Source organism: Peromyscus leucopus, chromosome 6 (assembly GCF_004664715.2).
Source record: "Peromyscus leucopus breed LL Stock chromosome 6, UCI_PerLeu_2.1, whole genome shotgun sequence".
In the NCBI taxonomy this organism is placed as follows: Eukaryota; Metazoa; Chordata; class Mammalia; order Rodentia; family Cricetidae; genus Peromyscus; species Peromyscus leucopus.
The window spans coordinates 117,677,361-117,694,431 of NC_051068.1; the positions used below are offsets into that span (position 1 = coordinate 117,677,361).

The following is a 17,071-nucleotide window of genomic DNA, read 5'->3' on the forward strand; positions in this document are numbered from 1 at the left end:
GATAGGACCATAGGAGCAAACAGTATAAAAGAGGAGAGAGACAGACAGACAGACAAAGACAGAGAGAGAGAGACAGACAGACAAAGACAGAGAGACAGAGAGCGCTTTTGTTTTCCTTAACTAGGACAGTCAGGAGAGGTTTGTGAAAGAGATCAGATGTAATCTACAAGACAGGCCAATGAAGATGACCAAACTGGAGAGAGTATTTTCTTTTGTTCCATCATTATCATTATTTGGGTTTCTAATTCCATAAATACAAAAACAAATTTCTACTGATTAAAACAGAATGGTAAATGTGGACCCATTACAGTTTTTAAAGTGTTTTATTGGATGCTATGTTGTGTATACCCAGAAGTTTTTAACATCTGGAGAATGGATCCAAGGCAAGAAGTTCCATTTCCAGTGCTTTCAAGGACAGTGCATATGTCTTTTCCCCAAGCTTAGTCACATGGCTCATAATGGACTAATAATCTATGAAATGCATAGTAAATTTCCTGATTGTGGGTACAGATGAATCCTCCACTTCTGAAGGCTTGGCGTGGGTCCCGGTTTAGGTCTCCAATACAGGTCCAGCGATATTTGGAGCCCTGGGTGGAAACGCACCATTTGGAATGGTCATGGTAAGAACTGAAGTAAGGTCGGTGATACAGCTTAATGGCCTTGATGTTGTAGACATGGTAAGGAAGGGAACAGTTTGAAGGAAGCGCATGTCCCTTTCGCTGCCAGGTTTCTGCTAGCAAATCTGTCTTCAACTGTTGAGCCATCCAGGCTGTAAAGATGTCTAGGGGCCAGGAGGAGAGAAACAGTGAATGAGATCACCAGATAATCCCTGAAAAGTCCCTAGGGAGTAGAAGCCTCCATTTATTCTTGCTCTATACATTTGACAAAAGTAATAGCATGACCACATTATAACATAGTGGATGAGAAAGTATTTTCTAAATCCTAAAGCAATGTTCAAACAAAAGTTATTATAAAGTTATTGTAAAGATGTTGGAGTCTGCATATGCATTCTCTCTCACACAAAGAAAGCAATAGACAAATGTTTTAGCCATAAAAAGACTTCTAGAAATAATAAGATGGAGAATTAGAGGCAATTTCAAGGATTTTTGTAAGCCATACTACTATGACTGAATTTTTTAAGTCAGTGAGAGAATTTTTATAAAAATGTTAGTGTAGAGAAACTAATGTATGGTCATAAATGTCAATTTGAGAGGTACCGTCCAGGATGAACTTGGAAGGGTGGATTTCAGAAGATGTAGGAAACATCAGCTTTTCACAATAGCTGTGGCAAAAACACCTGTGTGGACCATGATGACAAGACAGTTGGAGAGGATATGATAAAATTGAAAGCTATTAAGGACCTGAAACTGGTTGGATTTGGTGGCTTGTTGGAAGAACGGGAAAGAAGGAATCTGGAATGTCCTGGAAACTGTGTGGAATGTGAAGGAAAGAGTGGGTATGTTGAGGATAATGGCATGACCAATCTGGCACATTGTACTTGGTATACCTCTACCAACTCCTGGTGGAAATAGCCCATTCACCGTTGAGTACATCTGTTAGTGTAGAAGTCAGGGGCAGAAATCCCAGCCTTGGAAATCATCCAAAGTCTTTCTGGAATTGTGTTACATGGTACATAGAGTAATATAAGGAAGGATAGAAAACCATATAGCAATCTCATCTCCTAAGGAGGCAGGTCTGGCACAAGGGACTTCAATACACCAGAAGGAACACCAAGAGGCTATGCTCCCAAAATCAGTGAAGGAGAGTGTTTCAGGAAGGGAAAGTTTTCATCAGCACCATGGCTGACAATGACTTTTCCTGTCCCTTTAGTTTCTGTACGTCCAGAGTCTGACACAGGCTGTAGGTATTCAGTAAATTCCTTGTAATGTATAAACGAAGCAAGAGAGCAAAAAGCATGGTGGACCACAAAAGTTATGTAAGCATTCATGGCTGGGAGAGATTGTTATAGACAAGCAAGACTCAAAGGGAAGAGAATCAAGGTGCTGAAGGCTCTGAGGTTGTTCCAAAAGAAATTTGGGTGGAAAAAGGGAAACCAGAGAGATGGGCAGTTTAGACTTGAGGGATGGTTTTTAAATAAGCCTGTGTGATACAAAGAAAGAGCCTGTGAGGGCGGGAGGTTTGAAAGACAGAACAGATACAGAAGAAAAAAATAGCAAGGTATTCTGAGGCTAGAGTGGGTTGCAGAGAGAGTCAGGGGGCTGCTGGAATGTATACAACCCCAGGTACAAAAGCATAAAGACAGCTAAGGGGGGTACGGAACTTAAGTGACTGCTCCCTCGTGTTCTTCGTTCTCACCAGGGGAGAGAGGGAAGGGCTGTATAAAGAAAGGGCTTAAGAACATGGAGGGCTCGGAGCAACTGTCTGGCAGATGCTGGAAATAGCTGTGGCTCTCTGCCCAGCCGAGACTGAGTTTCTAGAGCCCCAGCTCTGTGTGTTTGAGGTGCTTCTGTGGTTGAACCAGCAACTGCTACCATTCATACAGAACAAGAAAACACGAGCGGATGCCGGAAGTCTCTCTTCCTTTTTCTTCTAGCTTCCCGACTCCTCTCCCCTTCTCTGTCCTGAATAACCAGAGTGTTTTCTCTAAGCAATCCACACAATTCCTACTAACATGGTGATAGCTTCTCATACCATCAGTATAAGAATTGGATTTCACAAAATGGAAGAAGTTCTGTCCCTGGGCTGACTGAAGCACGGTGAGGTGCCGGCCACGGATCTTTAAGGAGCTGGACTTGGCACACAGCTGGGGCATGTGGATGAGTTCCTGGTGGAAGGTGTTTGGGATGGAGCAGCTGTAGATGTTTGGTTGGGAGACCAAGAGCTGAGAGTCTAAATCAAGAGACAACAAGGAAAAGTCGAGAACTTAAGCACGAATGGAAATACTTACCATGTTCTGGATTTTTGTGTCGATTAAAATACAGAAACAAAAAATTCCCCAAGTGTGGGCACTCCTCCTCACCTGTTTAGAGTAACAGTCTTCAAATGAAGCCTTGTGGTTAAAGTAATTAAAGCCTACTGAACAGTCCTACTTTCCATATATGTTTTATGGTTTTATGTATTTTTAATCTTCTTGGGGGTGGGGGGTATAATGTTTGTATGTATCTATGATGTGTGTGCATATGTGCCTGTGCCCGCCATGGCACACATGTGGCAGTCAGAGGACAACCTCATGTCAGTTCTTGCATTTTACCTCATTTAAGGCGTGGTCTCTCTGCTGTTTGCCACCGCATACCCGAGGCTCTTTGGCCCATGAGCCTCTGGAGATTTTCCTGTCTTACTTCCGTTCTTGTGGTTGGAGTGTTGGGGTTACAGATGCACTGCCACTATGCTTGGTTTTATGTGAATTTTGGGGATTCAAACTCAGGTTCTGGCAATCTGTTTATCCAAACCCTCTTCCCAAACTGAGTTTTATATTTTCCTAATCTAATCATTAGGTAAATTCTAATTAACCTAATAATTATCTAACTTATCTACTTATTCAGTAAATTCTATTGTTATCATCATCCTCATTTTTGAGATGAATTTACTGAGACTCTGTGCCATACACCTATAAAGCTTGTAGATGTGGAGTTGAAATTCATTCTTATATAACCCTGCCCTGGAGGCCACATGCTTTTTTCCTCTGTGTGCATAAATAAAAGTAAAGAACTCCTAGTGCCAAACATTCATTTGAAGGAAAATCAGCTCATTGTATGTCTCATCTCTGTAGAGTTCAGCACTCTAACATATGACTTCAGCTAGTTAGATGAGGGACATGATGGTTGTTCTTGATTGTCAACTTGACTACAGCTGCAGTCAATGAGACCCCAAGTGGATGTGTACACCTTGAGGGATTTTTCTTAATCAAGTCATTTGAAGTGGGAACACCCACCTTTAATTTGAATCTTTTTGAGGTGGGAAGATCTACCTTTAATCTGGGCCACACCTTCTGGTGGCAACCTACATGAAGAACATGAAAGAAGGAAGCTTTTGTTCTTTGCCTGCTTGCCTTCACTCTCAATGTCAAGTTTAACCTTTCACTGAAGTTAGAGGTTACTTCTTTTGGGCTCAGGCATATAATGAAGATCAGCTGAGACATCAAGCCTCATGGTCTGAATAACTACTGGATCCTTAGATTTCCCACTGGTAGACAGCCAACGTTGGACTAGCTATAAGTCACTCTACTAAATCTCATATAGATAGATATTCATTCTAACATTTCTGTTTCTCTAGAGTTTAGTCTAGAGTCTAGACCAGTGGTTCTCAACCCTTGGATCTCAAATGACCCTTTCAGAGGGGTTGCATATCAGATATCCTGCATATATTTTGACATTATAATTCATAACAGTAGCAAAATTACAGTTATGAAGTGGCAACAAAAATGCCGGGTGGTGGTGGCACAGACCTTTAATCCCAGCACTCAGGAGGCAGAGCTAGGTGGATCCCTGGGAGTTTGAGGCCAGCCTGGTCTACAGAGTGAGATCCAGAACAGACACCAAAGCTACACAGAGAAACTCTGTCTAGAAAAACAAAACACAAAACAAAACAAAAGGTTTTATGTTTGGGATCACCACAATATGAGGAACTGTATTAAAGGGTTGTAGTATTAGGAAGATTAAGACATTGGTCTAGACTAATACAGGGCTTATGGTGAAAATCCGGTGAGAAACATTTTCTAAGCTTCCTGTACCTGAAGGTGGAACACACTACATCTTTTCTTAATTCCACACAATATTTTGTCAAATAGAAGTATTTTGGGCTATTTGGGCATGAGATCTTAGAAGACATTATCTGCTGCTGAGGTATGATGTTGGCAGTATGGAGGCAGCATTTGGTCTGAAGAATTAAAAAAAAACTAACATTGAGTCTATATTTAAAAACAAAGGTTTGTCTCTTACACACATACATGCACATACACACGTAGACACAGTTTCTAGTTCCTCATGTAAAGTACAGACATCTCTAATCAGTAGTCTTGTGTTTCTGTATATTTATGTTGACACTGAGGTCTCTGAAGGCAACCAAGGGAAAGTCGACACCCAAGTTTGTCCTTTTCCCAAGTACTCATGTAGCATCTGTCTGCTTCATCCATTTTTTTTTTATTACTTATCTGGCCCCAAAATTAATTTGAAATTATTACCCCTGTTTGAGTTCAATAATGTCATTTACAGACCAGGAACTGAGGCTGGGAGGGACCCTGCCCAAGGTCTCACCACAGCAGAGACAGTAGGGGGGACTCTAGGAACCAGAAGGTCTATGAATAATCAACAGATGAAGTGTCACACTTCCTCCTTCAGCATACTACCCCTTTACATACGCTCCGGTGTTACCTATGACTTCATACTGGCTGTATTTGAAAGTTATGCAGATGCCACTTTGTCCATATCGTCTCCCCGAGGATGGGTATTCATAGCCATCTTCTGGAAATGGAGGAAACCTAGGAACAGAATGAATCAGCCAGAACCCCTGGATTCTGTTCCATACTAGTAGACCTACCAAAGAAAGACACATGTGATTTGGAAAAGTTAGAAAACAGATCTCCTCTCTAAATACATTTTAAAACTACAATATTGAAGCCTACTTACACTTTAGGTTAGTGTTTTCTTAGGCTCTTGAGAACTACTGCTCATTTTTGAAGAATTTCAGTAACAACTCAGGTACATATCATGGTATACCCTTACTGAAAAGGGGAGCCAGGGAAGACACTTTGTGAAGATGTAGGAGTAATTCCATATTGAAACTAGTTGGGCAATTTCGCTGAACTGGAATTTGATCTCGTTAAACATAAAGTCCCCTGGCAAGCTCTAGCTGAAGCCTTCACTGGTGAGTCTCTAAGTTGTCTTCAAAGAGCTGCTAAGAGCAGCTAAGAGACAATAGCAAACCGAGGAGGGTGCTGGCAGCACTTGGCTTTAAGAGGCAGCTGCTCATTTGTTGGAGAAGGCTCACCCAATTTCTACAGATCTGATTTAAAAGAGACAAAGAAAATGCAGGTGGGCATGCAAAAGCATCCTTGTTGAGCATGTTTTTAAAAGTCTCAAGAGCCTACTAAAATGAAAGCCACAAAGGCAGGTTGTGACATGGCAGAAAGGCCCTTGTCCAAAACACTTGCCATGTTTATAAACATGTGGTGGGCTAACCAGAGCTTCCAGGCCACATAAGAACATGCCAGCAAAGGCATTCAGATGCCCGCTGACTTGCTTTTGCAAAGAGTGCCGCTTGAGAAGAAAGTATACCTTGGTGGAAACTGTTGGAGGTTCTGTTGCCTAACAGGTCTCATGACCTTGGTATTAGCCTCCTGGGTGTCAGTGTGCCTGTGGGTCAAATGAAGCCCCAACTTCACATTAAACTCTCTTTTGTTTCCCCCAATCCTCGATGCAAACAACAGGTCAGAAAAGGAAGGCTCAGAGGCCACTGGGGGTGAGGATGGAAAGCATGGCATCTTCCAAATGCCACTGGGTTCCATGGTAACAAGGCTATCATAAGGGCAGCAATGGGATCACAAGCTCTCAATGTCACAATGTTTGATGGGCATTACAAATGATTTATGTTTGGGGGGGTATAGGGAGTAGACAGAGCCTCACGTGGTAGCCCAGGCTGGCCTCATAGTCTATCCCAGGCTGGCCCCGTACTCACGGCAGTGCTGCTGTCTCAGTCTTTTCAGTGCTGGAGTTACTGTGATTGTGACTGTGCCTGGAATTACACTATGTTCTTAATCAGACATTGAAAATTAGCTGCCCTAGGCCCAGACGCACCTCAGTGATATATTAGTTTTGCTGTATAGTATTAAACCTGAATTTATTTCCTGCCATCCATTAAATTTCAAAATATTTTCTAAAATACTAATTTTTTTCATCTCCTGAATAATTGCATCCATAAAATTCAGGGTAATGGTGTCCTTGTTAGACATTGTAAGTACTCTCCAGTCTCCTGCTAGCTCAGCCCCATGTCACCTGCTGACCTTATGTGGCTTCCTCTGAAGATATTTGGGTTTGGAACATTCTGAAGAATACTTATTGCTGTAGAAGTTATTTGAGATATAGTAAGTTAAAATGAGTTGGAAAAATAATAATTATAATAGTTTTATAATCTACTGAGTATTAGGATTACAAGTTTTTGTTTATCTACATTTAAAATTTTTCTATGACACATATACTTATGCATAGTTTGTAAGTGGAAAATAACAAAGACTACTATGTTAAGAATTCCTGTATCAAGTAACAATATGTAACAAAGCATATATTAAGTTACTATTAAGAAAAACTTTGCCAGGCAGTGGTGGCACACGCCTTTAATCCCAGCACTCAAGAGGCTGAGGCAGGAGGATCTCTGTGAGTTTGAGGCCAGCCTGGACTACCAAGTAAGTTCCAGGAAAGGCGCAAAGCTACACAGAGAAACCCTATCTCGAAAAGCCAAAAACAAAACAAAACAAAACAACTTTAAGGATTTTTTAAATGTTTAAATGGAGTTACACATTAAATAGAGTGAATTTTATTCAATGCAAATTACAACTCAGTAAACTTCCATAAGCTGGGTATAAGCCTGTAATCCTAGCAACATGGGACAGTCAGATAAAAAGATCAGAAGTTCAAGGCTAGCTTGAGCAACTTGGGGAGATCCTATCAATGCTCTGGGTGTATAACTCAGTGATAGATTGATTGGCCTGCAAAAATGAAACAAATAAAAAACCAATAAAACCTAACTGAAAAGTGTATATATGCACATGTCTTTCTCTCTCTCTCACATACATATACACATACAAGTATCCTTGCTGGTGTGTGTATGTCCATGTATATATACATATGGATATATATACACACATATACATACATGTGAATATATATGTGACTGTATGTATGTAAGTATGTATGTATGTATGTATGTATGTATAACTGGTATTTGAACAACCAGTAATTGAGTGCTTACTTTAAAGTACGTTTTTTTAATTTTAAGAAATAAATTGGGATTTCTGAAAAGGGATTTGACATGTCAAGCCATATAATTATTTTGTAAAGTGTTATATAGCAATCATATCTCAGTAAGTCAGGATAAGCCATAAAAACGAAAGTTGTCTTTTTAATGTGGAATATGAGGATACTAAAGATGAAAGACTTAAGAAAATGTTGATTCTCAATAGGCAAGAGAAGCCAAGAACCACTTACTTACCTTTGGTGTGCCCGTACTTGCTGCTGTAGTTCGTAGACTTGGGGACACCATCATTGTACATTAGATAGGCTGTTTCATTGCTCTGCAGGAACACATAGAGTTATAATGGCACAAGTCTTCTATTTCCAACTATTCTCACTATTTCTATCAGCTACCCAGCCTACAGCACAAAGCTTTCATTAATACACTTGAGAAATCACCCACAGGAACATGAATTCTGTGATACCAAGATAGAGCGGGAGAAGTCCATTTTCACTCATACAGGTTTTGTGTGTATATGTGTGCATGCATAGTGTGTGTGTGTGTGTGTGTGTGTGTGTGTGTGTGTGTGTGTGTGCTAAAGAACAACCTTGAGCATTTTTTCCTGGCCTAGAACTAGCCAACTAGAGTAGGTTGACTGGTCAGCAAACCTCAGGGGGCCACCTGATTCCACCTCCTCTGCTCTGGGATTACAGGCATGTGCCACCACCTAGCTTTTTTAGCCTCATGTGACAGGAGTCCCATGTGATCTGTGTGTGAAGATGACACTTACATTTTTCTTGGTTGTTTTGGAAGCAGGCATCTGATTGAGCAAGCAGCGTATGATAAAGGAGTGTGGAATTGTTTGCTCAGGAAATGAAGTTGGAACAACCTGAGATTACACCTGGGTTTTTCCACTGATGTTACAGGCACAGTGCGGAGCGGGCTGTGGGGATCTCATTCCCCTGCCTGTGTCGTGCCTCCCTGCCTTCACACAGCTTTGTATTTAATCAGGACTCTTCGTCACCTGCTCCCCTTCCTCTCTCGTATGAGAGCTGTTTTCCCCAAACCATTTCTCAGTGCCACGTTGACATTTTTCTCCTTAGAGAAAGCGGTGAAATTTAATGTGTGATATTGGATTTCTTCTAGTGAGATTCTCCAAAGCGGTTGCTCACCTTCTGAGTCAGAGGCAAGCTGTTGTTTTGGTGGTGTCTCTTTGTCATGTTTTGGGAACTTCTTACGTTTGTTCTGGAGCTTCCATTCCATCTGTGTCAGGATACAGTGACTTTGATCGAAACCAGTGATGTTGATATTGAAAAAAATTCAGTGACATAATAAAAGCAATGAGAGTGACTCATTTCCTTAAAAAAAATCCCTATTCTTTCCTCAGGTAGAAAAGTCAATAATGGGTCTCTCGAAGTTACTTATTTGAGGTAATTCAAAAGCACTTAAAAATGTGTAGTAGCATAGTTTTGATTACTCTGTTTTGGCATTCCAGGAAAGTAAGCTGTTTACTTAGCCTTGGTTTTTTGTTTGTTTGTTTGCTTGCTTGCTTTTTGTATAATCAACCACAGCAGCTACAGAATGGTAATGCATTATCCTTCTCCTGAGAACTGACAGTTACTCTGAGCTGGCATTGGCTGTGGTAACAAGGCCATATGTATGCCTTCCAGGTACCACATGGATGATCTATTGAGGGTATTTGCTCTTATAATAGATGATATTTATTATTACAGCCTGGAGTGTAACAGACAGCTCTGTCTAAATTGGTTACAGCCTTTGTGGGAAGAGATGCTACTGAAGAGTGGAAAAGATCACAGAACAGGCAGGATAGACCTGGTGGCACATACCTGCAATTACAGCATTGAGGAGGGTAAGGCAGGTGGATCGTGAGTTCAAGACTAGCTGACTAGCCTAGGCTACAGGGAGGCCCTTTCTCTTAGAATGTGTGTGCGTCTATGTGAGTGCCTTTGACTGAGCGGGTACGTGTGAAGGCTGGAAGTTGATTTAGGGGGCTCTTCCATTACTTCTCCATCTTACTTTGATTCTCCCACTGCTCCTGGAGGTCACAGATCCAGCTAAGCTGGCTGTCATCAAACCCTAGAGATCTGCTCGTCTCTACCCCATGCTGATGTTGCCGGCATTCGCCACATTTGGCTTTGCGGGCTATCTCCATCTCCCAGGCTCCAGCTCTGTTCCTTTAACCCGTATGTTAAGTGCTGTCTTGATTATTGGATGCTGGACTAAGGGTATTACTCTCTGACCCTAGTCTAGCTGGAGATATAGTTAGAGAAGGGCAAGCCACTGCAGTGTAGTTTGATTATTAAGGAATCTGAAGGGTTCTTATTTGCAAAAGTAAAAGAATAGGAACAACTCCAAATGTACCCAGGCTGTTGGACTCAATCCCCTTGACACTGGTGATCCTCAATTAGCTGTCTGATCTTGCCTCCCACTATCAGAAGGTCAATACCAGGTCAAAGGGTAGAGAAGACAGTTCCCAGTCATGGGGGCAGATGGTTCTGTCTTCCAAAGAACACCCAGTCACACCTACGTGCCGTTTGCTCTGTTGCTTTCTAATTTTGAGCCAATCAGATATGGAAACCTGACATCAGCACTCAAAGCACTGTACGTGTGTGGGTTTTACTCAAACATCGGATGCTTTTACATCATCCTTATGCTCTATCCCAGCGTCCCTTTCACTTCTCACATACTCTTTAATTCCTTACTTCCTTCAGTTTTAGGGTGAGGGTGGGCACGATTTTAGTCTGTAACCCAGACCAGCCTGGAGGTCACTTGTATATCCCAGGTGGGCCTTGAACTCATGCTGATCCTCCTGCCTCAGTGATCCTCCTGAGTGTTAGGATTACAGGTGTGAATCACACCTGACCCTTCTTCCTGTTTCTGTTCTGCTAAGCAGGTGTAGTGCCTTTCATGCCCCAAGGTCACTAATGGAATCTGCCACCGAAAAATCAAATGGTCATCTACCCCAACTAAGGTGAATGGCAGTGGCCTGGCAGTGTTATCTTTTCCTCTTCTCCGTTCCAGGAGTTCCTGGGGTTTATTTTCTCACTAATGGGTTCTTTTCCAGGTTCCCTCCACCTTGGGGAGCAGAAGCACTCAGTCAGTTTTCATTGTACACAATAGCCTGGTTGTTCAAAACAAGCTTGTTGTTGAGATTAAAGAACTCTGGAAAACACCCGAAACAGTGCTTGGCACATCGCATGTACTCAAACAGCCTCCAGTCGTCTTAGCTGTGTAATGTTGCTTCAAGGTTGCTTTTAATGGCTGGTGAATAAAACAAGCACCACCCCGGCCCCACCACAGTGACAGCTCCTGAGTGAATGTTCAGGTAGACTTGTGCAGTAGTACTAGAAGCTAAAGCAGTCTTGTGGTGAGCATCAAATTAATTAACAGGTGAAAAGCCCAGCAAAGAACCTACCATAGTATAGAAACAGTTGTTTTAAACATGCCCATAAGATATTGTCAGGGAATGCATTCACTGGGTGGGTCTACCATAATATAGAAACAGTCATTTTCAGCACGCCCACGAGCTCTTGTCAGGGAATGCATTCATGGAGCAGAACTGTGTGTTAGTTACCGCTTGGTTTTACTTGTCACTCGTGTCTGGAAAGAACTCACGGTAAACCCGATGGAACCTGGGACACTGCAGAGCTGGCCACCCTGAGGCAGCAGACCTACTTATCTAATCCCTGTCTTTGGTCAGTTTATTACCTGAAGTCCAGGTTGTAGGCTTCATCTCCACTCAGGTAAGCCAGTTCTGGGCTCCTGAAGCTAAAGCCTTAGCTGTCAGCCTACTGCTTTGAAAATAATTAATTAAAAGGAAGACCCAGAGGAACCTTTACATGAATCACCAGCACTCATCAGCACCATGATTTAAACAACCTACAGCTCAAGGCATGATGCTCACAGACCTGCATTGCCCAGCAGCCGGAGAGAGCTCTCACCCCATTTCTATTAGGTGCATAAAAGAGTAAGTGCTGAGTGAGTTGGCAGAGATCTGGCAGCCTGAAGGCTTCAGTAAGCAATCATTTCACATCTTGCCCAGTGATGCTGTTGCACTTGATGCCAAATTGTGAGAATTTTGTTTGTTTGTTTTTTAATCAAAGGTAGTTAGCTTAACAAGAACTTATATTTCCTGACCCTTCCTGGTTCCCTTTGCACTGATTAACTAATTGCATCAGATTGTAAAGTTGAGTTCCCATCAATGAGATGAGACAAGGTTGCTGTCTAGTCAGGGATAAAAGATGGAAGCCATCTTGGCTAAGCACACTGGCTAGCCCAGTTTGGGTCCAGCACACCCTTTTTGTTAAAAGAATTGCCTTGCCGGGCTGCTTTCGTTTGGTCTGTGTGTTCCTTCATATGTCATGGATTATTCTTTGTTTTTAAGAAAGTGAACCAACAACTTGGCATTGGTGTAGATTATGATGATGTATTTCTTAAGGCCTTGGTCAGGTTGATTTGGTTGTCCTGAGTGAGTTTATCTCAAGCTTCAAGGGTTAGGTGTGTTAAATATATATCTATAATATAACATATATTTAAATATATATATTCCAAAGATGCTCTTTGAGGAAGATTTAGATTTTGTTTACATACTTTTTATGATCTCCACGAATGATTGACTGTAACCTACCTTGGAGGTATACACTTTATATAGTTGCTCTAAGGTCCTTCCCAAAACACTCTTGCTGCTGTTCATCAGATACTGGCTCTTCCTCCAGCTTCTCATTGTCGAGTCCAGGTACAGGTACTCCAGCCCGGATGCTGCATCTTTACTGCCAGGCCTTTTGGGTAACTTATAAAAGATAAACCTAACACAGCAAATAGTTATGAATTGCTCTCACTTATTGATTGCTTTTCTGATGACAGTCTATGCTAAACAAATATACCACTCACTGTGTTTCATAGGAGGCCTCTAAGCAACGGGAATACTCCAGGCTTCTGCCATTTCTCTATCTTTTCTTTCTTTCTTTCTTTTTTCTTTTTTTACCTTTCCCCCAGGAAGGAAAGTTTGGTGTGGGTGGTATGTGCTATGGCTTAGAATCTAAGACATTAGCTGGCCTAATGACTGGGGCCCCTGAAATGAAAGCTCATGTGTATTGGGAGTGATTCTCTCATTTGTCCCCATAGCCCCAGTGGTCACAGGGGAGAGAAGGCCACGGTCTTGGATTTGCTCTTACCATAATGCTTAGCACCTGGTCTCTTTGGGGATAGTCAGTTGGGGTGGGCTTTGTCTGAGCTGGAGGCTTCTTGCAGCTTGGTCCCGAGCAACTTTGTCCAGCTCAGTTTATCAGAATGTTCTGGATGGAGGATTTGCTCATCAACTGTTTGAAGCGGCCTCCTCTTCTTGTGCCTGTGGTTACTCTGCTTGTTATTTTCTCTGCATATCTCACGGTGAGGACAAGTGGTTGGGCCTATGTAGCATTCAGCCAGCCTTAGGTCATGCCAGGAAAGCCCAGGCTTTCTCGTGTGCTCTAGTCTCATTGGGGTCAAGGTTATTTTTACTGAGCTGGCCTTTGTCCCATAGGACATCTGGCCTCCCCCTTTTAGATATCAATAGTATTCTGAAGTTGTAACCATCAAAACTATCTCTAGACCTTGTCAAAAGTCCTCCAAAAGTAAATCTGGCCTAATTTAAAAACTACTGGTCTAGCCAAATACACTATAGCAGCATAAAGTCCTGGAATTAACCCCAAGAGACTCAGTGAGCCAAACACAGTACGTACACCACCATAATGCAACAGTCTGCCCAAGAGCATCACACTGCTCACCTGGTCCTCTACAGATTTATGTTTCTGTTCAAGTGTCCTGCCTTGTTATCCGCAGGTCCAAGTCCTCACATGTGGCAGAAATATGCTGATTTTGTGACAATTGAGCAATTCCTCTTCCTAGCAGCTACGCCTGTCTTTTTGACACATATTACTAAATAAACCCATTCAGTCACGGTGAAAAAAGAATTCTGTCAGTCACAATTTGGTATCCCTGCCCCCAGCAGAGTAACTGACTGCTACCATGCCATTGTCTCTAGGTGACAGTGGCACTTTTAGTTATTTTTCCTGGGTGACCATCTCTGTATGCAGGTTCTAGCCTAGAACTCCAGGTTGAGTTAGATACCTAGAGAAAAGGAGGCCCAGAAGCTTCTAGCTCCACATTTTTGAAGCAAGTTCATAGTATTTGCCCCAAACCTATTCATCCTATGCTGTTATTGAACATATGCTCTCAAAAGCCACCCAGCCCAGGTGCCCACCTACCTTCCATCTTCCCAGGCTATTCTAACCTCTGTTTCCACTACCAGCTCTTTAACTCTGGTCTGTACACACTGTGGTCTGTTTTGTCTGTCATACTGTGGAAGTCCTTTCACTCTGTCGTTCTAGACTGGTTCTCTCCCATTGTCTTTGCACTATTGCCATGAAGATTGGGTCGTATCGCAACCTTGTTCCAAGTCCCTTTCAACATCAGATTCACATCCCATGGAAGCCCTTCCTGCCCCGCCTACACCTGTCATTGCAGTTTCGTCTGCAGACACCTTGGCACATTCTCCTCATCTCAAGCAGTGTGACACACTCTGAGTGCCAAACTTCCCATGCTACCTCCCGATTCTGCACTGATTCTTTGCTCCTCTGTTGGCCTGAGCTGCCATGACTTCTCTCTATTATTTTTAAAACAACTTCATAATTATTCTTAAAACTTGGCCCAAAGAGGCCTTCAGGGCTGTGTGCTTCCTAATGTCCTATGTCCATCCCACAGAACTGAGCTCCCTTAAGGGTTGGAAATACGTTTTGTTCATATCTTTGTCTTTAAAACTCAGGGCAGGGCCTGGTCAGAGCTCATAGATGTTGAAAGACTGAATTGATTGATGCTCTTTATTCGAAGTTCTCTCAACAATGTCAACTGCCATAGCAGACCTAAACACCAGAGCTGAAGAGTGGAAAACGGCCAGATCTCCAAAGAGGATCTCACCACATTGACATAGGGTGGTTTGTCTCTGACACTGTGATAGAGACCAAGCAGTCACTCCTGCTCCATGCCTAGGCTGAATGAAGGTTAACCAAACAATGCTTGGCTCCATTAACTAGTTTCTCTTGTTCCCCTGGGGAGAAAGGTACGCCTCAGTTTTAGAAAAAGCCCTGTGCTTTCCTGGCTTTGTATGTCAGAAAAAGCACACGCAATGAAAGGTAATTGCCAAGTGACAGCTGTCAGCTCGGTTGCACTCTGCCCCGCCCCCCAAGAGCACCCACTCAGGCTCCAGAGAGCGGTTTGGCACGTTCTCAGTGGCAACTCACCCACTCAGCAACTAGCTCTGCTTGGGAATCGAGCCCATTGGCACACTTCAAGTCTTCTTCTTTTTAATTAATTAATTTGTGTGTCTATTTATTAAAAACAAGATCTCATATAATCCAATCTGGCCTAGAACTCACTTTATTGCTGAGGATGGCCTTGAACTTTTGATACTTCTGCTGGGATTACAGTGTGTCCTATCTTGCTTAGTTTATGTGGTCCTGGGGACTGAACCCAGAGCTTCATGCATTCGAGACAGGCACTCTGACAACCCAGCCATGTCCTCAGCCCCCGTCTCTGGCTTTTTAAAGGGAGGAAGCCAGGTGAAAGTTTTCCTTAGGCTCATCACAGACATACCCCGACTTTCAATTTGCACACACCAACCATCCCATTTCATTCACCTACCAGTCCACAGCTCCTCCGTTCTCCTTTTTGCAAGAGATTTCTGGTGTGCCCAGGACCCAAGAGAGGGCAAAGAAGAGCAAAGCCAGAGCTGTTCTTGGGGGATTTGCTGCCATTTTCTGTCTGTGGCCGTGGACGGTGGAGTCAGTGTTAAGTCTTTCTCAGGCTGTGCTGGCTGGGATGTGGGTTCTATTCACATTTGCTGTCACTGTTGGGACATAAACAGAAGAGGCTGAGTCCCATGTCATCTGATGGTTCTGTCACAACATTCCAGTGTGACTCTGGATGCCTTTGTGCTCAATTGTTGACTAGCTTGCAAAGTCATAGAAAAGTCTGGAGGGAAAAGGGTATTTATCCTGCTAACCCATGTAGTTAACTCCTTGGAGTGGATGAAATAGTGTGAAGCGCACGGGAACAAAAATTCTTGACAAGTGGATGTCGAATGAAGTGTGTTCCGTGTTTCTTTTCCCTTCTCACTGAATATCTGGGAGTGTAAATGCATGTGATTCATACATTAAAAGTGACAAAACCCAGTGCCTTATTAATAATTAGGATCTGTCACCTATAATACTCTCTGTCTTAAGTGAGTAGTAATTTCTAAAACAGAATGCTGAAGGTCGCTCAAAACTAAGAGCAAATTCAATTGCATTATAGCAAAAACTGTTGACGTCTCTTCCACACACCCCTAGCTCTGACCACTCAGCAAGGCGCTCTGCTTTAAAAAGGCCATGGTGTCTCCCTGTCTACTGTGCAATCAGGTCAATATTGACCGTCTACTCTTTGGGGATAAATAAAAAACTTTACCAACCTCTCTTCAGCTCACACCACTCCTTCTCATTCTTGAAACTGAGATCGGAGTTGAAGGCTGAGGGAAAATGGCCCATTACCATGGAGACTACGGCAAGGTGAGCTGCCCACCTTGAGAGAGGGAAAGAGTAGACAGATATACAAACATCCGCAAAGAGTTTTTTGCATGCTTTGAATCCGTGTCTAGCTGTCAGGCTAAGTCCGGTTCACTTTATGCCTGGGAATCATGATGACTGTTCTGTCCCTCTCCTTGATTATGGATTCAGATCAGAGTCATCTTGGAGACCCAAGCAAGAGCCTGGGAGGTCAGGCCACTTCTATGGGTTAGCCTAGCAGGTGTTCTTCAGGTCTTCGAGTTTGTAGGAAAGGGAGGGCTTGTGAGTCTATTTCTCCTAAGACAGAGGACTAAGGAGCTCTATGGACCCATTGACAAAACTCACATTATCGTGGTACTTGTAAAAGGGCAGAATTCTGGGCCTCATCTCAAACCTGCAGAATCAAAGTCTCTCCAGCTGGGTCAGGAATCTGTGGTGTGTATATGCATATGAGTTTGTGTGTGGAGGTCAGAAGTCCATACTGGGTATTTACCTCAATCTTTCTGTCTTAACTTTTTGAGGTAAGGTTTCTCAATGGGCTGGAACTCTCAGTGGGCTAGCCAGCAAGC

At 42.8% G+C, this 17,071-nt stretch overlaps 2 protein-coding genes across 4 annotated transcripts in view; one reads left to right on the top strand and one right to left on the bottom strand.

The window, feature by feature from the left end:
- Window positions 1-300: 300 nt before the first annotated feature.
- Window positions 301-17,071, bottom strand: part of Dnase2b (deoxyribonuclease 2 beta) — a 36,173-nt gene continuing 19,402 nt past the window's right edge. The window contains exons 2-7 of one of the 3 annotated variants that reach the window (XM_037207188.1): window positions 15,604-15,808; window positions 12,554-12,731; window positions 8,164-8,245; window positions 5,331-5,492; window positions 2,653-2,850; window positions 301-781 (exon numbers count right to left, since the gene is read on the bottom strand). In XM_037207188.1, coding sequence (XP_037063083.1) covers window positions 441-781; window positions 2,653-2,850; window positions 5,331-5,492; window positions 8,164-8,245; window positions 12,554-12,731; window positions 15,604-15,716 — 1,074 coding nt within the window. In that variant the 5' untranslated portion in view covers window positions 15,717-15,808 and the 3' untranslated portion in view covers window positions 301-440. Of the gene's footprint in view, window positions 782-2,652; window positions 2,851-5,330; window positions 5,493-8,163; window positions 8,246-9,077; window positions 10,528-12,553; window positions 12,732-15,603; window positions 15,809-17,071 lie in introns of those variants that run through there. The other 2 variants (XM_037207189.1, XM_037207190.1) reach the window with 2 other exon arrangements.
- LOC114698269 (uricase) overlaps window positions 16,355-17,071 on the top strand; it is a 35,938-nt gene continuing 35,221 nt past the window's right edge. The window contains exon 1 of the mRNA XM_028876869.2: window positions 16,355-16,505. Within this exon, the coding sequence (XP_028732702.1) occupies window positions 16,476-16,505 (30 nt within the window). The 5' untranslated portion in view covers window positions 16,355-16,475. The remainder of the gene's footprint in view (window positions 16,506-17,071) is intronic.